At 40.8% G+C, this 20,996-nt stretch overlaps 1 protein-coding gene across 2 annotated transcripts in view; it reads right to left on the bottom strand.

Moving 5' to 3' along the window:
* NDFIP2 (Nedd4 family interacting protein 2) overlaps positions 1 to 6,080 on the bottom strand; it is a 47,511-nt gene extending 41,431 nt beyond the window's left edge. Inside the window, exon 1 of one of the 2 annotated variants that reach the window (XM_037376377.1) lies at positions 5,938 to 6,080. In XM_037376377.1, the coding sequence (XP_037232274.1) occupies positions 5,938 to 5,973 (36 nt within the window). In that variant the 5' untranslated portion in view covers positions 5,974 to 6,080. The remainder of the gene's footprint in view (positions 1 to 5,937) is intronic. The other variant, XM_037376378.1, reaches the window with a different exon arrangement.
* Positions 6,081 to 20,996: the final 14,916 nt, after the last annotated feature.

Raw genomic sequence — 20,996 nt, 5'->3', positions numbered from 1 at the left:
CACTGCACAGATCAGGCACACCTCTCTTTTGGTTTTGTGCGTCTTTCAAGAACCAAAAAACCCCACAGTTTCACAAGATTGGCTCAGCCACACCAACAGCTTGCTGCCACCAAAAAGGACAGTCCTGTTCCTGTCCTCTCCTCCTGCACTGCCCTTGTGCAGACTCAACCTTAAATTCTGGCCTAACAAGACCTTTGGAGAAAAACCTGAGTATAGCAATCCAGGTACCTTCTGCTGGTTTTTACTACTCCTTTTGTTCAGTACAGTAAAACTGGTGTCCTGTAACACTAAACCAGTTTGTATGCAACTACCTTATGTCCCTCTGTGCCCACGCCAAAAAGAAAACTACCTACACAGCACAACCTGTGCCCACATAAAGAACCAGGAAACTATTCTAACTGCTGTTACTCCCCCTGTACCAGTAAGCCACCATTTCTTCCTGTGAATCAGTTGTAGAGCTGGGTGTTTTATCTGTGGCCCTCTGACAGAGATCCAAAAAACAGACAGTGATGGCAATACACTAAGTTAAATTACCCTACTTTAAATTTACGAAGAGGAATAGACAGAAAGGATTGTACCTGTCTGGTATCTCATCACCTTGACTTAAAAGAAACATAGCAAGAGATCTGAGGTTTATTTCCTTGCTCATGTAAGACATGAAAGTACTTAGAAACTTAAATAAAAATTGAAAAAAATGTAAAACGTATTACTTGTTAACCATTACCTGCATCACTACTATATCTGCAAATGTACCTCAACATTCACAATTCTTCTGCTTCATTTGTGGCAGAATTCTTCATAAAAAACAGGAAAAAGTGTGTATAAAAATATTAAACCTATTAATTGAAAAAAAAAAAAACCAAAACATGTTTAATACACAAATTTGTCACATGTAAAAAAGTTAGAGAAAAATTAAAATTTAAAATATTTCATTATTAAATTCCAAAGAAAAACTGAGATGCAAGGATAGCCCATTGTTTGAAAGTGCCATTTACCTCACTTCAGAAGATTCTCATTTGCCCTTCTACACTATTAAAGGTGTTCCATGAGCAAAAAGCCAGTGCACTGAAAAATTTTTATCTTCAATGATTAAGAGGTTCATATCTCTATCAGCGCAACCAACACATGCAAACAACAGTAACACTTATAATTTCAGGCATCTTTACTCAGTATTTTTCAGTATTATAAACAGTCCCCTAGATAAAGTATTTTATCTTCCAGTTACAGCATCACCACCAGATCTGTGGAAAGCAACAGAATTTCCCTATCGTAACCTAGTTCATTCAGCAACACCAATTACATAAGAGTTCTCCAAAGGCAATACATACTATAGAAAACATGCTAAATATAAGCTAGGAGTCTTATATCAAGGTGTAGAATAAACAGTACTTGGGGCTTTATTTGCCAATCACTATTAGGCTCAGCCCTGTGAAAAGAAAGAATGGAAGAAGATATTTTTCTTTGTGCACACTTCCTGTGTAGGCTGACTTTCATGTGTTTGAGACCTACAATGACAACTTGACTTCAATTAAGGTTTTTAACCAAATAACATTGTGAGACAAAAGAGTCAATGACAATGGAGTTGAGATACAGAAAATTAAGCATTACCTGAGATAATTCTAAAACTATTCAAAATATATAGCATTATGCAGGCAAATAGATTGGAATAAAGTGTTTACAGTGGCAATTTTCATCTCTTAGCCCTGTTTCTAAAAAGCACACACAATTTATATTCATACAAGATTCACATACTTTTTAAAAATCACAATTTCTTTACCCCTGTAAAGTGCTGTACAACAGCAGGCTGCCCTTGCATCACATCACTTACAAACCCCAGCAAACGCAGGTGCTACAGTGGCATGACAAGTTCAGTGACAGCTAAACTGACATCCATGTGGACTGCTCCATCTGTCCTGGTTTGCTGCCTACCCATTTTATCACTTACCTATCTAGCTCTGACCACCCTATAAGTAAAAGACTGATGACTACTTGACTATACTATACACTATATATACACTATAACTTGAGTTATAGTGATAACTCAAAGCCTTAATTAAGATAGACTGGGGGGGGCTGTGAGTTGATTATAATTCTTAAGCAGTTCAGCATGTAAGTCCTGCAGCCTTCAACAGGATTTCTGTGCCTAAATCACTCATACGCACGTGAAGTCTTTCGTCATGACTCAGTTACCTGGAAAAAATCACATTTCACAGAAAAAAGGCCATCTCGAGCTTCAGTACTTAGTTGCTCACCCAGTTTTACCCACCACAGAAAACAATTGCATTTCTTTTTTCTTTGTTTCTGTATATATTCACAAAGCATCATTCAAATTCCTTTTTCTGCAAACCAGCTAGACTAGGAGCAGACATTTCAGGCAAGATAGTAATGCACAAATTAAGGTCAGATAACAAAGAGCTAGAAGGTAAAAAGAATCAGGAGAATGATCACTGAAGAATTTTTCTTATAATTTTTCTAAAGTTGATGCCTTGGACCCCTTATCCAACAAGTAGTACAGAGGAAGAAAAAAAAAAAACCAACCCTAACAATAAGGAAATTATACAACTGACCTGACTATACCTGTAATGAATGTAAATTTTAAAGCATGTTTACCAACAGCAGGACTGCAGGGTGCAGGTGACTAAGGGGGGGGGGGGGGGCGGGGGGGGGGGCGGGGGGGAGGGAGTGAGGAGGGGCGGGGAGGAAGTAAAGCAAGCCAACAAAGGTTGGCTAATTTACTTCTGATGTCATATTCCTGCAGGGAAGCATGACAAATTCTTACCCATCAATTAGCTGTCTTTTTGCCCTACGAAGACAGGACAAAAAAGGATGGGCAGAATGCAATACAAATGACAATGCCCAAAGCAGATAGTTACGTAATGCTGATGTATTGCCTCTTTGCCCACACTTTGCTGCAAATCCAAGTACCGGCTTTTTAGCAGTTGCCTGGTTTGAACATTTTTTAACTACTTTTTAAGTAAAACACAGATGCACAAGAAAGAAAAAGATGCAGAAAGAAGCTTTAGCGCTACTTCTGACAGATAAAAAACAAGAGAAGCTGAGAGTTATCTTTATGATCAGACTTTTTCTATTTCATAAGAAGTTATGAAACTGCCTTTTTGTGCTAAAGTTCAAAATTAAATTGCATTCCATCCTTATAGTCTTTTCGTTTAATTTACTGGAAGAAACCACAAATAAAAAGAGGCAGCAGTGAGATAGCTCCTTTAACTTCACTGAAATGCTACTGTTAGTGCCAGGAACAGAAATGCAAGTCAGTAATTCTTTTGATGATAATTCTTTCTACTTAAAAGAGAACTTGCCCTGCATACAGCAAAACAAATCAGTGAGAAGTAAAAGCATAATGGCAACAATTGAAAAAAAAGTGGTTTACTGTTTGGGAGCCCGGGAGTGGGGGGAAGACATACAGTGAGCATATCAGAACCAGTCAGATTTCATAAGCTTAGCATTAGGGAGTGGGATGTTCACAAAACTAATGTGATTTTAGCCACGTTAAGTAGTATTTTTCTTCTATATTTTGTCCTTAAAAATCAGGACACAACCGTAAAATCTGCAGTAATCTATCGTTTTCTACTTATCACAGCTATTGTGTAAGCAAATACACCATAACATTTAAGATCACATGCTTGAATAATCAGGTGTAAAAAAGTATATCTACAATTACCTTGTTCCTTCCATTCTCCAACCCGACACAGTAAATAAATAATGCTACAAAAATCTCAATGTCTAGCAGTCAGATGTAACACAGAGAAGATAAAACAACACACTCTTTCCTATTGGACAGTAATCAGTAAGGTTGTATTTTAAACTCTAGAGTCCATCACAGATTAAGAAGCACTTTCATTGTGACTTACAACAAATTTAATGGAACTTAATGTGCTGCAATTGCTAAGGCTTCAGAGAACACTTCCGTAACAAAATTCAGTGCCACAACTGACCACAAAGTTTAATATACATGGGGAACTAAGTAGGCCAACTCCTGCCGTTGAATATTTAGATTACCCATTTTGAAAGGCTGCACCAAAGAGCACTTACCAAGTCAGGCACCAGCACAATTGCTGGAAATTCCTAATCAAATATAACATAAAAATATTAAAGAGACAAATTATTTCTTTGTCCCATCTTACCATGTTTTTCTCTACTCCTCTGAGTAATCAAATTAAAATTTCCCTTATATTTGTCTGAAGTTTAATAGCATATACTTTTAAGGCCTTTTAAATCATACCCAGGTTACTTCAGGCCTCGGTGAAGACAGTGTTTGCGGGCTCTTAAGAAAGCGCTCTGCCAACATTTTCATTCTCCATTGCAAAGAAAAAAGAACAACTTTAGGACTTCTGTTGACTCCAGGTTATGGCAGCATGGTGCAGGAAAAGAAGTGTGCTAGAAAGCACTGACCTGTAAAGCACTTGGCAACTGACTAGCATCCTAAAGACATATATCACTCCCAAAGAGTCACAGTGTGCTAGCTGTATTCATCAGCTATATGACAATCTCAGTGTATAGTCGTCCAAAAGCATACAAAAATTTCCCACATTGTAAAACTATCAAAAGAAATATTCCAAACCTATTACAAGGGTTTTCATATATTATTTTTTTTAATCATAACATAGGAACAATCTGAATATAAGTATCAGGACTTAGTACTACATATGTACAGAAGTAAATGTGATCACTTCTGTGGACACTGTTTTCACTGCCTAAGCCGTAAAATACAAACATTAAGACAAATAATTCAGGATTTGGCTAGAATACTGTAGTAGAAATCTGAAGTACCAAAGACTTCAGACTTCTGTAGTATATCCTTACATACACAGCAAAGCCACGAAGTACAAAGGACTGAAGGATAAAACGGACACTTTTGAGGAGGCTGACTGGACCCAAGTCATTTTTGTGACCAACTGTCAGAAAAGCTTATGTATTTTGACTGTAATTGGCTTGCAAGTAATGACTGTTAAGGTTAGTATAATTAACATTAAAGTAGCGCCTGTAAGAAACAAGCAGTACAATTTGGGCAGGAGGAAGATCTCTGCATCATTTATTTCTGTAGTGAAGTTTGGGAAGGAAAGAACAGCCGTTTGAACTGGACTCGGTGAACTGCAAGGCACCGAAGGCTGTTCTTCAGTAGGACAGCGCGCTCCCGTGCGCTTGTGCGTGTGGACAGACACACACGGAGGCTGGCCGAAGGTCAGCCTTCCGCGGCTTACAGCCCCCTGCATCTGAACTGCAGGAAACCTGCGTGCACGTGTAAGGGTATACACACGGGCTTAAAGATGACAACACAAAACCACGCACCACGCTCTATCCCTGTGCCAGAGAGCTACGAACTATGAAAAATAACCAGGTGTTAGCGCCGAAACGCCGCTTCGCTCCCAGGCACGTCCTGACCTGCGAGAGCTAACCCTACCCCCTCCCGACCTCCGCAGCCAGGCCGCCGCGAACCGCCGTCCGGCCCCGGCTCCGCTGCCCGGCGGGGCCCGCCGCCCCCTCACCAGCGGCGGACGCTCGGGAAAACCCAACGCCCCCGCCCCCGGGCCAGGACCAACCGCCGAGGGGCAGCCGGAGGAAGGCAAAGGGGGGCGGGCAAAGGCGGCTTCCCGTGCAGGCCGGCAGCGCGGCCGAGGTCGGGCGTCAGGGCTACGGGGGGGCAGTGAGGGGAGGCGGCACCCGCCGAGGCCGCGCCGCCCGGGCAAGGCCGGGCTGTCAGAGCCCCGCCGCCGCCAGGGCAGGGCTGGGGACGGGGCCGCGCGCGGGCCCTTACCGGCGCTGGAGAAATGCCAGGGGGTCCCTGCCAGACCCCCCCGCGTGGGAGCCGGGAGCTGGGGGGTGGGGGAAGGGCGCCACGCTCGCCCCCTTCCCCGCGCCGCCCCGACCCGAGGGGGCGGGGGCAGGCGAGCGGGGCCTCGCCGGGGACGCCGCACTCACCACTCGGTAGCGGCTGGCGGGCTGGTGGTGATCCATCCTGGCCGCCCGCCGACACGCACAGCCGCAGCCGCAGCTCCTCTGACCGACCCCGCGTCCCTCGGCCCTTCCCCCGCCCGCTCGACCCGAGCCGCCGCCGCCCCGGCCCTCCCCCGCTGCGGCCGCCTCCCGCCCACCCCGACGGCGGAGCCGGCCCCGGCCCCGCCCCGCCCCGCCCCGCCCCCGCCGAGGGAGGTGCCTGGCCCGCCACGGCCGCTCTCGGCGGCGGGAACGCCCGCTCTCCGTGACGTGCCGCCGTGTGCGTGCTCGGCAGCGCGTGCCTGGGCCGTCGGGGGCGGGCGGTGGCCGCCATGTTCTCCCGGCGGCGGAGGGCGTGCGGCGTCGCTGGCGGCTGCGGGGTGGGAGGCGCGCGCCGCGTTCTTCCCCCGCCCGTCGCCCTGGTGCCGCTCCTTTCCCCGTGTTTCCTTCGCGGGTGCTGAGCCCCCTGTCTCCCCCTGCGGTTTCCCGCCTGTGGCATTGCCATCTTTGCTGCCGCTGCTGAAGGCGCTGAGGGTTGCTGCCTCCTGCCGATGCAGTAGGCCGAGGGCTGTGAGGGGCCCTGGCTCTGCTGCAGGCCTGCACGTTGTGCTGACCAGAGCTTGTCGGCTGGCCGTGCTGGCGGCCGTCCTCCGCCTATTCCCGGGTGCCATGTGTGGCTCCCAGCTCATGTCCGGGTGTCTGCACCTCAGCCCTTTCCCCAGTCTTTTATCTGCAGTTCTGTTCTGTGAGGCGGTTACGTCCCAAACCAGTTCCTTGCTTAGGTACTTGCCTCCATGGGGCAAGGAAAAGTAGGATGTGGCACAGAAGACATCAAGGGGACCTGGAGAATGATGTTGAATAGGCTCTACCTAAAGGAATTTTGAGTCTTGAGACTCAAGGGCAAGGAGCCCTCTGTTCCTTTGAAGGCAAAGTACCATTCTATGACATGAAAATGTCGTGGCTTTCTTTTTTTCTCTCTTAATCCTAAAGCTAAATGTTTATGACCTCCCGAGGCAAAAACAGCGAAACACGCCTTCACCCACAGTGGCATGTCAGAGAAGGTTGACTCATTCCTCGATTCCCAAACTGTCAAGAGATGTAGCTGTGGTACAAAAGAATTTCGAAATAGCTGTAGGTGCAGCTCCTAGCTGCAGCGGAGAGGACGGTGTGTATGTGTACTGAAGTATAACAGATTGGCAAGGTAAATGCTCTCACAAAAGCAGCTTCTTTCTATCACTAATGGCTTGCATGCAGAACTACTGTGCAGCCCAGATCATCGCCTTTATCCAGGCTGCTTGCTAGTACAGAGGCTGACCTGCGCAGTGGGGTAAGCATTCTTGTGCAGGCAGGCATTACTGATAATCTGGGTGAGGACCTGAGGAAGCAAAGTCCCAGTAGGTACACATAGGAGGGTGGGGAAGCGGAGTGTGAGCTTGGAGTTTTGTTTTAGGTGGGGGTGGGAGTGAAGATATACAGCATTATGAAGGAGGAGGAGGTGGATACGTGAGGCTTTCTGTGGGTGCTTGGGACCTTGCTTATAGCCGGTAGCTGGCTAATGCAGCAGTTACTAAAGCTACCCAAACAAAACAGGTTTGGGAAGTTTGGGCCTACTCTGTTGTTTGTTGCATTTGTTATGTTTCTCATACAAGAACTCTGTGGTACATCAAAAGCCTGAGCAGTTAAGAAACAAAGTCGGCAGAGAAATGTAGGTTAGAAATGGATTAATGTTATTTTCCTGACAGGATTTCCTCCTTTTTCCTTTTCACCACTATATATAATGAAAGTTTCTGTGTTTAATTATTCTGTCTTAAAAGGAACAGTTATTAATGAAGGTCATAATGAGTTTAAGAATAGTTTGTACAGACTACCGCACTGTGCTTCAATTACCAAATAGTAGGAAAACCTCTTAATTATATTACCAGACTTCACAGGAAATGGAATTTGGACCATTCATGTGATAGGTTTAACTTCTAGTGTCTTCTATATTGTTAGAAACAGATTTCCCCAAAGTAAACTGTCATCTGACCTCCACGGTTTTTGTGAGGTTTTTTTAATCTCAGCTCTGTGGAATACACTATACTGGAAACTCCCACTTAGGTGTTAGCTAATAGATGCCAAAAAGCATTTCAGTCTGTAAATGTTGGCATACAGTTGAGTAAGCATTTATTAATAAGTAACTTCCAGTTTTGAACTTGTGCAAATCATTTCTTTTAAGGAAGGAAAGGACAGTAGACAAGAACCAAAATATGTTTTATAAGCAAATTAGAAAATATTCCATAGAGCTTGGGAAGAGGGTCATAGAGACAAGGGTACTTATTAGATTCATTAGAGGTAATAAAGGTGTGTATGGGGAGGGAGTTGCATACTTTTGGACAAATTTTGGGTAGGTGATGAAACTTGCAAGATATATAGAGACACGACTTCTTTTTCTTTAGAAATATTATCAGTGTACTAATGGGATTTACTGTCAAAACATAATATGTGACTGATTAAGTATGTCCATCTTTCAGCTGTTATTTTTCTGGAACATTGCAACACTTTTTTAAAGCTATGTAACTGTATAGGAGGCTATGTCATTGTACTGGTAGAAGGCTGAAAAAGGAATGTCGTGCATTTCTATCAGATCTTTGTGTTTTGAAAATACTGTTGTCTGTATATTTTAACTGTCTGATTCCAGAGATTTTGACTATGACATAATATTAATTTGTACGGCAAAGTAGTCAGCAAACACTAAGGAACCTTTAAATCACAGAATGGTTGAGGTTGGAAGGGACCTCTGGAGGCCATCTGGCCCAACACCTCTGCTCAAGCAGGGCCACTTATAGCTGGTTGCCTGGGACCATGTCCAAACGGCCTTAGAGTATATCCAAGGATGGAGACTCCATAAGCTCTCTAGGCAGCCTATGCCAGTGCCCAGTCATTGTCATAGAAAATAATAATTAAAAAAAATAATATTCATCCTCCTGTGTTTCAGGTTGTGCTCATTGCCTCTGGTCCTCTTCACTGGGCACCACTGAAGAGCCTGGCTCCATCCTCTTTGCACCCTCCTTTCAGATATTGATAGACACTGATGAGACTCCCAACTCCGCACAGTCGCTTCTCCAGGCTAAACAGTCCCAGCTCTCTCAGCCTGTCCTCATATGTGAGATGCTCCAGGCCCTTCACCATCTTGGTGGCACTTTGTTGGACTCTCTTCAATATGTCCATGTCTTTCATGTACTCTCTTGTACAAAATACATATTGAACTTGAGAAATGTGTATTTCAGAATTGTTAGAACTTTATTACTTAGATGAAAATGTCATATTGACTAAAACACTTCAATACTGGTTTGAGGATTTACTTTTTCAGTTTGACCTTCTTCAACCTTACAACCCTACAGTGACAGTAATGGCTAGCACTGTTTTCTGGATCCTGCAGTAAATTTTTCATTGTAAAAGATATGTATTTAAGGAAACATGAATGGTGTTTGAAATAGCTTGTAAACAAAATAGTGTCAAAATGACATCTAAAAGAAAGTACGGCTTCAGATTTGTTTTAGGAAAGAAGAAACTTAATTGCTGTTAGTCAGAAGTTTACCACAGTTGTTACATCATGAAAACAAGCCAAGAAAAGAATCTTCTTGGTAATAGCGGTTGCAAGCTCAGTTCTGCGAAAAGTTGACATGAAGGATGTGATCTGAATTCAGACAAGTCTGAACATAAAGGCAAGCAGTACAAGCCTGTTATCAATTTTAAACTTGTTTTTCATTCATTATTTAATCAATGACCAGCAAATAAGAAAGCACTATATTTAACTTTACACTTCTGCATCTGTATAAGCCTATTCAAATTTTTAAGATTTCTGATGGAACATATGTAACAGATTTCAGAACTAGGTTAATTTCATCTTAATAAACATACATAAAAACACTACTGCATGTTTCTAGCATTCTACGATTTTGTACTAAGTAAATATTGTGCTTACTGTCCTATTTTGCTTGCTGCACCATATAAAGAATTTAGAATAAGAGCTGTACATTTCTATCCAAAAACTGAACAAAAACAATTTTGAGGTTTTTTAGCTTTGTTTTGCATCTTAAACATTGGTATTCAAACCTCTAATACACGTAATGTCAGTGGGAAATAAATAAAATTTTCCAAAAGTAAATCTATTAAAATTAATGTACGTAATGTAATCCTGGACCAACCTGACAGGAGGCTGTGAATTTACTGGCTGTATTTATTTTCCTCACTGTTTGGAAACTCTGTTTATAAACTATATTGTTTTAATTCCGTGTTCCTGATTATGTAAAGTGCACAAAATTTCTGATCACTATTTGAGTTTAGATAACTACTTTAAGCAGGAAGTTGGCTTAAAGAAACCACTGGGACTGAATTTCTTAGAAAGAAACAGCAGGAGGTTGGCTTAGTTTTCTTCATCTATTCTCCTTTTTTAGACAGCATAGGAAATGCCAGAGCTATTAACAGGAACACTGGACAACTTTTAAGGTTTTGTAGCTGAATACAGAACTTCAATTACATTGTCATCATCTTTGTTCAGCGTGTATATACATGTGTATAGTTTTGTAAATCTGGTCCTTGGATATGTCCAAATACTATGTGGATATATCTGAACCAGCTTTAAATGCCATTACTGCAACACATTGCTCAGGGTGGGAAACATCTCAAATATTTGCCTTAGTTTAGGATGGATTTTGCAGTCTGCATGGGTCTCTATACTGCCACAGCTATTTCCTGTTAGTCAGAGACAGTTTGAAACTAGTTCAGGTATATTCTGACAAGCGCGTCATAGCTGTGCATAGCTGTACTTTGTCTAAATTGGTAGCGTGGTCAGCTCCCTATGTCTTTGTTGTCTCCCTTACAACTTACACTCATTACCTTTGCTGGCCACAAGCACAGTTATAAAGCAGGAGACCATAGAAATGAAGGAACGTTATCTGCCAGACATAGGTGTCCTTCAGACAAATTCAAAGAGCCAGTGCTCACTTTAGCAGCAGTACAACTTCTTCAGTATAGCTTGGTGGTTTTGCAGAAAAAAAAAACAAGCATAGAGAGCTGCCACTGCAAGATGATGGCTTAGCCAGTTTTGTGGAGTAAGCAATGAATCTAGAAGAAATGGTACCGACTCTATAAATAAAGGCTGAGGCAGCGTGTGTCACTCAGAGTAGATTCTTAAAAAGTTGTATTTCCATGTAATGTGACACAAACTGGATGTTGCTTGTGAAGAATGAATGCAAAGGCTGATGGTGCTTCACACAGGTAACAGAGGAGTGTATAACAGTGATTGTGAAGGATCTGCCAAGTCCCACGTCTTTGGAGAGGCACGTGTACTTTAAGATAAGTCAGTACAAAGCAGAAGAATCACAGGAGTAAACACATGAGTGTGTGCCAGTTTGAAATTGTTCTCCTTAGAACTAGTTTGTCCCTTTAAAAGCTATGAATTTATAACTGTTTTCTGAAAATGCCTTGTAATAAAATACAAACATTTAAGTATTTGTGTGTAACAAACACTGATGGTGGACACTACCTAAAAAAAAAAACCAACCAAAAAAACCCCCCCAAAAAACCCAACCAAACAAACAAAAAACCCAATAAGTAATTACAATTTTTAACAATCTATATGGTGTAGTTTTTCAGTCTTTTTTCAGACACAGATCTGTTGTTAGAAGCCTAGTCTTGACAGGAACCAACATGTGCTGTTATGGAAATAAACAATGTTTAACAAACAAAAAAATCTCCATATGGCTTTGAAGTTTCCATTTAACAAATAGGGTTGAATGGAATGTGTAGAAGTCAGGCAAAGCCGATAAAACTGATGACAGTAAAGCAGAAATACAGAATAAAGAATGTAAATATATGCCAAACTGTGAAGGAATGTGGGAAATATGTGAGAAAATACCTCCAGCTGGAAAACAAAGAACAGAAAAAGAATCCCCAAACCCCTGAGATATTTTGGAAGTAATGGAGGCAATGGTAGAAAATACATAGGGCAATGCTTTGTGCATTAGAAGTCAGTACAGATGGATGCTGCAAGAAGTCGTCCATTGCCATTATGAATTCCTATTTGGACAAGACATTTCCACTGTGATTTTGGCAATACTTATCTTTTTTGTACTATCAATAAGGTATGATTAAGTAGAAAACAGTTTTAGCGTGTATTCCTTAGGAAAAAATATTATTCAAGATCTTCAACGAGCAAAAAATTGTTCAGCCATTAAGCTGAAAGCTACTTTGTTTTTAAATTGGTTGTACACAAAAAATCCAAACAGTTAAGGCCTGGGTGTTATCTGAAAATCATTTTGTTGTACAACTAGAAGAGGAAAGACCAAGTAATAGATGCACAGGTAAACTCATGCCCTTGTAGTGCCAATATTGCTTTAAAATATTAACTGCAATACATGGTCTCTGTCCTACAGGAACAAAGGGAAGCTGAGTATATATTCGCAGCAAATTACTGCTAGGTCAATAAGTCTAATATATTGGCATTTATCCTAACACTTATAACACAATATAAAAATCTATTTGAAAAAGCTATAAAATGAAAATTGTCTTTTCAGTATCAAAATTATGCTGACCATTCAAATTAGATATCCTGTGACACTGCACTGCACAGTACTGATAATGGTTTTGTTCTAAATAACTTCAGTCTGTTCGTCATTATCTATAATATATAGCTCTTGAGCAGGCTCTAAGCCCAAATCGATTTTCTTCTATATAAAAGAAAGCTCTGCATAAATTATAAGACTCTTGGGTTAGGAACCACCCTTTTATTCTGTGTTTGTAATACAACTGCAATAAAATCCACAGTGTTGGGCTGTTACAGTGACTCCCTGTAATGCTAGCTTAATCTCTTTGAATGTATGTCAGAATATAAATAAAAATAGAGCATTACTGTGCCATTAACCACCATATCATCAACCAAACCTAACCAGCTGCAATGCTAACTCAGCCTGAATTCTGTCTAAGGCCCCCTGCCTCAAGTTTCCTGTTGAGTAAGCTTTCTGTATCTTGCAAAGCCCTTCAAATGACTTTTACAGGATTTGTGACATGCATAGTTTTTACCTATTAGCTAGAAAGCTGGTGGCAGTTAAAACTGTCTGAATATGACCACTTACCTGAACAGGTAACTTGTTAAACATGGAGAAAAACATTCTTCTTCCCTGGTCTAGCATGGTAACAGTCAAACAACATGTGTCCCATTGTCACTATTTCAGCTAGAGGCAGGTGCCTAAATTTTATCCAGACATACCTCAGGAACTAGCAAACACATAGTCACAACTGAAATTAAAAATTGCTCCTCTTTTCTATATTCTTCTTTTGAAAAGCATGTAGCCTTCTGGAAAAAATGGCTAGTTCTCTGAACCTGTGTAGAAGTATCCATCAGCAGCTGAGCTGATCTAGGACTGCAGTGACAGAAAGTAAAAATGAATTTTGAGAAATAATCTTCAATGACAATTTCCACTGAAGTTAGCTTTTGTTCAGTTGTGTGATGCATGTGTGTAGCCTCAGGCATGATATCTCAACATTCGTGTCAGTTTTGAGGCAAAAAAGACAGTGCTATGCTTGAGTGTCTTAAATGCTGCTGGGAACGCACAGAAGTACTCTAAACTGAGCAGTTCAGTAAGGGTTTGATCCTGTACATGGTTATGTGTTTAGCTAAACAGAAGGAGGAAGGCTTATCTTGAAATATTTGTCAGCTGTGTTGCCTAGATTTATTCCACTACAGAGCAGTTACCACACCTAGATGTCGATGTTTCTGCTACAGGTCTTTGCATCAGATCGTGATATCTGGGTGGTTTTTGTAGTGAGTGGAGAAAAACAGGCACTTTCATGATGCAGTTCAGCTCATTCTAAGATAAATGCCCCTGGGCACCACTGCAAAGCATCTGGCTTTTTCTACATTCTCTCCCTTGCGTTATTTATACACATGGATGAGATTCCCCTGAGCCTCTCTTCTTGCAGAACAATCACAGCTCTCTCAGCCTCAAGGAGCCAAGAAGGAAGAGTCCCCTCCTGGACTTGATACTTAAAAACAAGGAAGAACTGGTCAGGGCTATGAAAGTTGGAGGCAGCCTTGGCTGTACTGGTCATGTGACCACTGAAGTCACAGGATCCAGGAGGATTCAGAAGGAGAATGATCCTAAGAGGAGGAAGCAGGGTAAAAAGCAGGACCACAAACCTGCATTTCAGAACATCAGACTCCAACCTCTTCAGAGATGTTCTTGGAAGAGTCCCGTGGGATGTGACCCTGGAAAGAAGAGGGGTCCAGGAGAGCTGGTGATATTCAAAGATCGCCTCCTCCAAGCTCAAGAAAGGTCTGTCCCCACAAGTAAGAGATCAAAGGCAGCAGGAGTCCTGCATGGGTGAGCAAGGAGCTCCTAAATTAATTCAGACATAAAAAGGAAGTGCACAAGATGAGGAAGCTGAGAGGTAATCCATAGGGTGTGCAGAATTTATCTTTAATAAGGATATGTTTCTCAGAAAAATAGCAGAAGGTACTTCATCTCAGTGTTGGAGCTTTTTCTTTTTTTTTTTTTTTTTAGGATATCTCATTTGATTAGCCCTTTGTGGCTGTGAAGTTCAAGAAAAGGCCACTTAATGGCTGATTTTGCTCATCACAGAATAGGGGGGAAAAGACGGAAGAGGGAAAGTATATTCAAGAGCTTAATTCTAGCCATAAGAGACTGGTGTCCTGTACTTCTGGAACTGTGTTCACATGCCAGCCATACTCTCTTGGAGGTGAAAACCTTGTGGGCGTCAGCCACCATGCTAGTTCTGCAGTGCTGCCGTAACAGAAAAAAAACAACAGGTGCCCATCTCAGAAAGGAGAATGAGTGACTGAGGATCAGGACCATGGTATGGTCCTGCCATAAGTCTTTAACTTAGTAAGTACATTGAATAAGAATTAAGTGAGCTTATTTTCATGTCAATTGTAATACTCCATGGTGGGAGCTCCCAGAAGTGCCAAATCATGTACTGACAATACTGCTATTGTATTGACAAACAGAATAATGAGCAAGATGGTGGGAACTGAAAATGGAAGCCTCTGTAAAATCTGCAGGCAGTGTTAAGTCTCAGAAAGAAGAGAAGGCACCAGATCAGGAGAAACACATGAAAAATTATTTGCAAGAACCTTGGGAAACTTAGAAACCTACAGATGTGAGGAATCATATTTCCTAAGATGCTGGCTGATACTTTGAGAGCGTTTGCCTGGAACTAAGAAATAGTCCTTCGCTTCACATACTGAGACCTGAGATTGCTTTCCTAGGTCATATTCCTCTTGACCATATCCCAACTCCATTTGAAGGACAGATTCAGGCATGCATTATACCAAATGTCTTAGCCTTCAATATATACTGTACCAAGTTTCAACAGAAATGAAGTCCAGAATTACAATCTGAATGGGACCCATAATGTTTTCCAGCATTTTTTTTTTTCTGGTATCTACAACTGGAGATGAAGATCTGGATCCTATGCAAGAATCCCAGCAAAAGTGAATCTACATGTAGGTATAGTGACAAGTCAGCAAGTACTACAGGAATATGACTACAACTCAGGGGTCAACAAGCAACACAATGTTGTTCAACTCAGCAGACAAATGTCCGCTTGGAAGGACATGCTGGTCTTGACTGTTTCTGCTCTGAGGCAAATGTCCCAGTCATGAAGGAAGTGTGGTATTTGTTGGGCTCATTTGGACATCAGAGTTACGAGTGATAGAAAAGTTGGTTTCAAATGTGTAACATACCATTGTTCTGGTGTATGAGCATGTGTAGATAAGACCAAGGTGTTCGCATTTCAAAACAGTTTTACCAAATGTGCCTTTCAGGATGACTTTTAGAAATGTTATTTGATCTTAGCACTATCCCAACTATGTAAAGAAAATGTTAATAATTAATTCTCGTTGAAGATCAAGGAATACATCGCCAGGATTCAAAACATTCAGGACACTATAGGTAGGACTGGCTGAGTAGCTCTCCAGGCTCTTCAGCCTTAAAGCCCAATGTATACAGAGCTACCACTACAAGCAGCAGGCTGCAGGTTCTGTGTTAAGGTAGCAACAAAGGTATTAGGACATGTCAGGATTCATTTGGCCTTGTCTCGACCTGCCTAGAGGTTGGGTTTCGTTTGTTTAGCTGTAAGAGCAGTTGTCTGATAGACAGGTGACTGTTACCTGATTTGTTTCAGCCTTTGCTTAGCTTTGTAGAGTTGGTGTAAGGCTTACTGTAATATACTTCGTAATAAGTAGATACATGTAGTTCTTCTTTCTCTAGTGGTCTATCTCTGATGCTGGAATAAAAAACAATGTACAGAAGTACAGGCATAGGATGATAACTGGAGCCTTGAAAGTGCAGACACAGGATGATAACAGGGGCACCTGGGTCATAAACAACTCAACAGTAGTCAGTTACTGGCCTCCAAAGGAATGTAACCTTGGGCACTGGGTAAAACAACTTAGAGGTACAGGAGCAAAGAGCAGGTATCTGATATGTGTAAAACATAGCGTACATAGTAGATTTGGATGTAATATGGGATTGTGAACCAGTGAATAAGGAGCAAGTGCACTGCGTTAGCAAGTACATAATAATGACACTAAGCACACTCGAGAGTGAGGAAAAAGAAATTATGAATACCAACATTGTAATTTCAGAAAAGAGGAAGAACACTGCCAACATCATACCTCTTCCATGGATGATTTGCCATGACACCCTCCCCTCTAAATAGAAGCCATCAACCCTAGGATGTGATCTCTGTGTGACCAGAGTGACAGTGGAAGGGTGAGTGTAATAGCAGAGAAAGGGACATTTGCTATAAAGTCTGGGTATTTTGGTGTTTGCTGTATCATTATTGGAATGAGCCCCATTGTTTGGAAAATTTGAATTATAATTGTTAGTATCATTGTGCACAGACTAATAATAATTCTTTGATTAGACTGTCAAGACTTTAATTAGACTAGCAATAAATTCCCAGTTCTGCATAAAATATGTGTGACCCACATAAACTGCACAAGTTGTAGCACACCAAATTGGTAGGGGTGACCGAAGCTGTAATTCAAATGCAACAAAATAATAAGAAGTTTGAGGAGAATGTGGGCAACCTAGACTCCTAAAATTCAGTGCAACTATCAACCCTATTGATTTGATTTCCAATGGCTGTAATGGGAGCTTGGGCATCTAGCTCACATATAGGCATCTAGCTATACCCTGTGTGCCTTCAAAAAACTAAGGAATGTGTGTTTTGACATTCTTATCGCATAACTGAAAAGATCCCAGATAAGCATGAGAAGGATTTGTTTTTCTCCTACCATGGGATTAGCAGTGGATTCCTGGATGCTAAATACAAAAGTCAGGGTCACAGAATCATTTATGTTGGAAGGGAGATGTGGAGGTCAGCTCATCCAACTCTGCTCAGAGCAGGCCTGGTTAGATCAGGTAACTCAGGCCTTGCCCATTCAAATTTTGGGTATCTCCAAGGATGGAGAATCTGTTTCAGCTGGAGTACACATTTCCTGCATTCTCTCTGTTGGCTGTAAAAAGGGTTTCTTTGCTAGCATTAGACAAGGCTTAACGAAGTGTTGAAGTACTTGATGTATAATCATGCTGGCACAGTTGAATGTGTCATGTGTTGGTTATCTGTGTCAGAGAGAGGATGCTGCTCTAAAAGTCCGTGATTTTTATTGTCTGACTCAGTATAGCTATACTGCTTTTATAAACCCCAGTTTTCTTCCTCCTTCAGCAGTTTTTGAGATGCAGTCATAACTCTGAGCAAGCACTTAGAGGAAAGCTGCCCTCACATAAACTCCTCATATATTTTTTAGAAAAATAAGCCAATGGACACAAGAAATTTGGAATCCTACCAAGGCATGAATTTTTATAGCACCAGATATTTCAATGAACTAGAAGACCATCTGAACCAGATGCCCATAAGAACAAAGAGCTAAGAAAGACAGCTTTTCAGGCTATTTTCTGAATCATAGAAATGAAGATACCAGTTAAATAGGAGAGAGATATTTTTGTAATGGGAGCCTAGGGATATGTCACAGAATTAGCCTCCACTAATTCCGAAAAGGCTACTTATCACCAGAGCAGAGATAATGTAGAAAGTTCAGATTTAACAAAGGAAAAAGCAGTATAGATCTTTGCTGTAACTTGTTACTCTGCTGTTTCTAAACATTATAGCTAGCATTTATTACTGAAAAATGTAGTGATTCCTATGTTGGAGAGAATAACAGTGAATCAGTCAGTATTCAGGAAATCAGCACAGGTATCCTGTATCTTTTAGGACAGAGAGGCTGATACCACACTCTTTTATACTACTTTTGTCCAAATCTAGCTGGCAAATTAATATACCCAATATATCAAGTTGCTAATTCATTTCACCATTAGTACCGTTGCCACTAACAGCAAGTAATAGTATTTAGTGCCTGTGTTTGTAAACCCCATTAGAATTGGTTTATGTGATCATCATCTCACAGTCATGCTACAAGATCTCTTAAATCTGGAAAACTTAGATTAAATACCTATACCAGAAAAAACCAAATAAAATCCCAAACAAACAAACTGTCTATGCAAAAAAAAATTACTAGGGCAAAAACGTTGATGAGTCAGTCTCTCGATGGCCCCAATGCTAAGTGACTGGGTTACTTCCCAACAGCGTGAATAGGAAATAAACCCACTAAGTGGTGTCTAGGCTTCTTTCATTCTTTGTGACTTCAGTACAGAAGTCTGGCAGCATTCAACACACAAGTACAATCCCAATGCATATTGCTAACTAGAATATGCCTTAAATATGTGCACTATGTACACCACAGCTGGAATATTCATAGTCAAGTGTTCAAACTTGGTTCTTCAGAAAAATAAACCACTATAGTTGACTTTGTATTGAACATCATGCAGAGTTCAAGATTTGGAATCCCTGACTCCAAATCTGTGATTGACTTATGCCCACAATAACCAAGAAAAGATGGAGAACCACAACTTCTCTCTGCTGTTTTCAGAAAACAAAGCAAGCAAAAGTGAGTGTAACAATTGCTTGTGAGTTCTGAATATTCGCTCTGTGACTCAGTATCTCTTGTAGACTGTAAAATATGCCATGACTTTATCTTTTTTTTCTTCAAAGTGCAAGGTGTAATCTAATTTTATCTCATAGTAACACAGAGACAATTATACAAATTGTCCAGTTTCCCTTTATGAGAGCAAAACAGAATAGGCATCTGATGTGCAGCACCTCAGCACGAGGTATCTCAACAAGAAGGAGACCACAGATGCAAAAAGACATAAATAGAAGGTTTTTGGTGTTTTATGAAAGCACATAAAGTTAGTTTTCTAAGGCCATAGGAAGATCTTAAATGTCTGTCTTGATTTTAAGACAGCTGAACACACACATATTTGACAGCAATGAGAGTTTAAGGTTATTTATGAATTGCAGGTAAATGAAGTGGAATTGCTATTGCTGTGAACATTGCTACAGAAAATTCATAAAGGCACAGGAATGAACTCTTCCTGAAGGACACCATTTCCTTCCTGTAAATTTGTATGGAACAAAAGCAAATTTCCTGAAAAAGATCTCATTTACCTCAATGAGAGCAGGATTGGGTACATAAAAAGGAAAGAGGATAGAAACAAGGTTACTTAGCAGCTAACTGTAGGAGGAACTATGTTTTCCCTGGCTACTACACAGAAAAGCTACTACATTGTCTGGCATTCCCCTGAAGCAGTGTCCTTGTCTGCACAGAGGTTGGACGAAAGCTCTTGCATCACCTTTTATCAGAGGGAGGCACAATTGCTAAAGAAGTTGTGCCAAAGTACACATTAGTATTTGATTTTTTAAAAATACCATTGTGTCCAAATGGTGAAGAACAAATACAATTTTATATTTTCCTGTCTCTTTGTACAATAACATGTTGCCACTTCAGCCACGTATGAATAATTCATTCAGTGAATCACTATAATTCTTTTTAAATTAGTCTAGAATAATATAATAGTGCCTTTTGCAACAACAGTTTGTACCACAATAGTAGAACTTCTTAAGGTTAAAACAAGCAAGGCTAAAATAAAGATCTTTGAACTGTAAGGGCCAGGTACTTTGCATGTCCCTAACTGTTTTGATAAGCACAAAGGCATGAAGCAGCTATTAAAACAGTATTTATAAATGTCTCTGAAATAAATTCTCAGGTGTCACCAAGCTGTTATATTGCTCCAAAACTTCTTTTTTTACTTTTTTTTTTGTTGTTGTTGTTTATAATTATTTTTTCGAATATGCTAGATATCCCATGCATCAGAACACAGACCACTGGAATTTAAAACAAAACATAGCTGTAAGACAGTATTAACTTATGGCAGTTATTAGACTTGTCCCAGTTCATGGAAAAGTGAGGCTCAATTACTGCAATTATTTCCTTTGATTGTCTTTCTTCACATCCTAGTTGTACTACATAACTTTCCAAATCAACTGGAAATGCTAGATTAGAAACAAACAAACAAACCAACAAACAAACAGAAAACCCCATGCTTTTTCCATCATTTGAGACTCTAGGTGAGGATCATCTGAAATGCCTGGGTTACTCAAGACATCTTCATAGGGCTGGCTGAACTTAGGGGATACCTCAGCTTTTTGAGGTGTCAGATGGCATCTATCCGAGAAACCTGAGGGCCTTTGAAATGGTGACTGAAAGTTGAGGCAACTGAATCAATATTTTGTATCTTTTCTAATTCTCTTTCTTCTCTCCACCCAGCTCAGAAAGCCCACACAGCAGCCTCTTAAGAAATGAAGATGGAGCTCACAGTAGCAATTTGTTTTTAAATGATAAAATTATCAGGCAGAGTGGCTTAAATTGTCACAGAAACAAATCATTAGTGAATGAAACAGCAACAAGCTGACAACAAAGGCCCAGCCGATGAGTAAAATTCTGTATAGATACGTAACTATTTTGATTAACAATCTGCTATTACAAAAAAAAATGCCAAGGCAAATAATGGGTGATTTTAAATTATGTATCTCTTACATAAAGGAGAAAAGGTGTGTAGGGAGACATCATATCCTGAAAA

This window comes from Falco rusticolus, chromosome 2, assembly GCF_015220075.1.
Source record: "Falco rusticolus isolate bFalRus1 chromosome 2, bFalRus1.pri, whole genome shotgun sequence".
Lineage (NCBI taxonomy): Eukaryota > Metazoa > Chordata > Aves > Falconiformes > Falconidae > Falco > Falco rusticolus.
The sequence above is the reverse complement of the archived record's forward strand: the minus strand, read 5'-3'. Positions and strand labels throughout refer to the sequence as shown.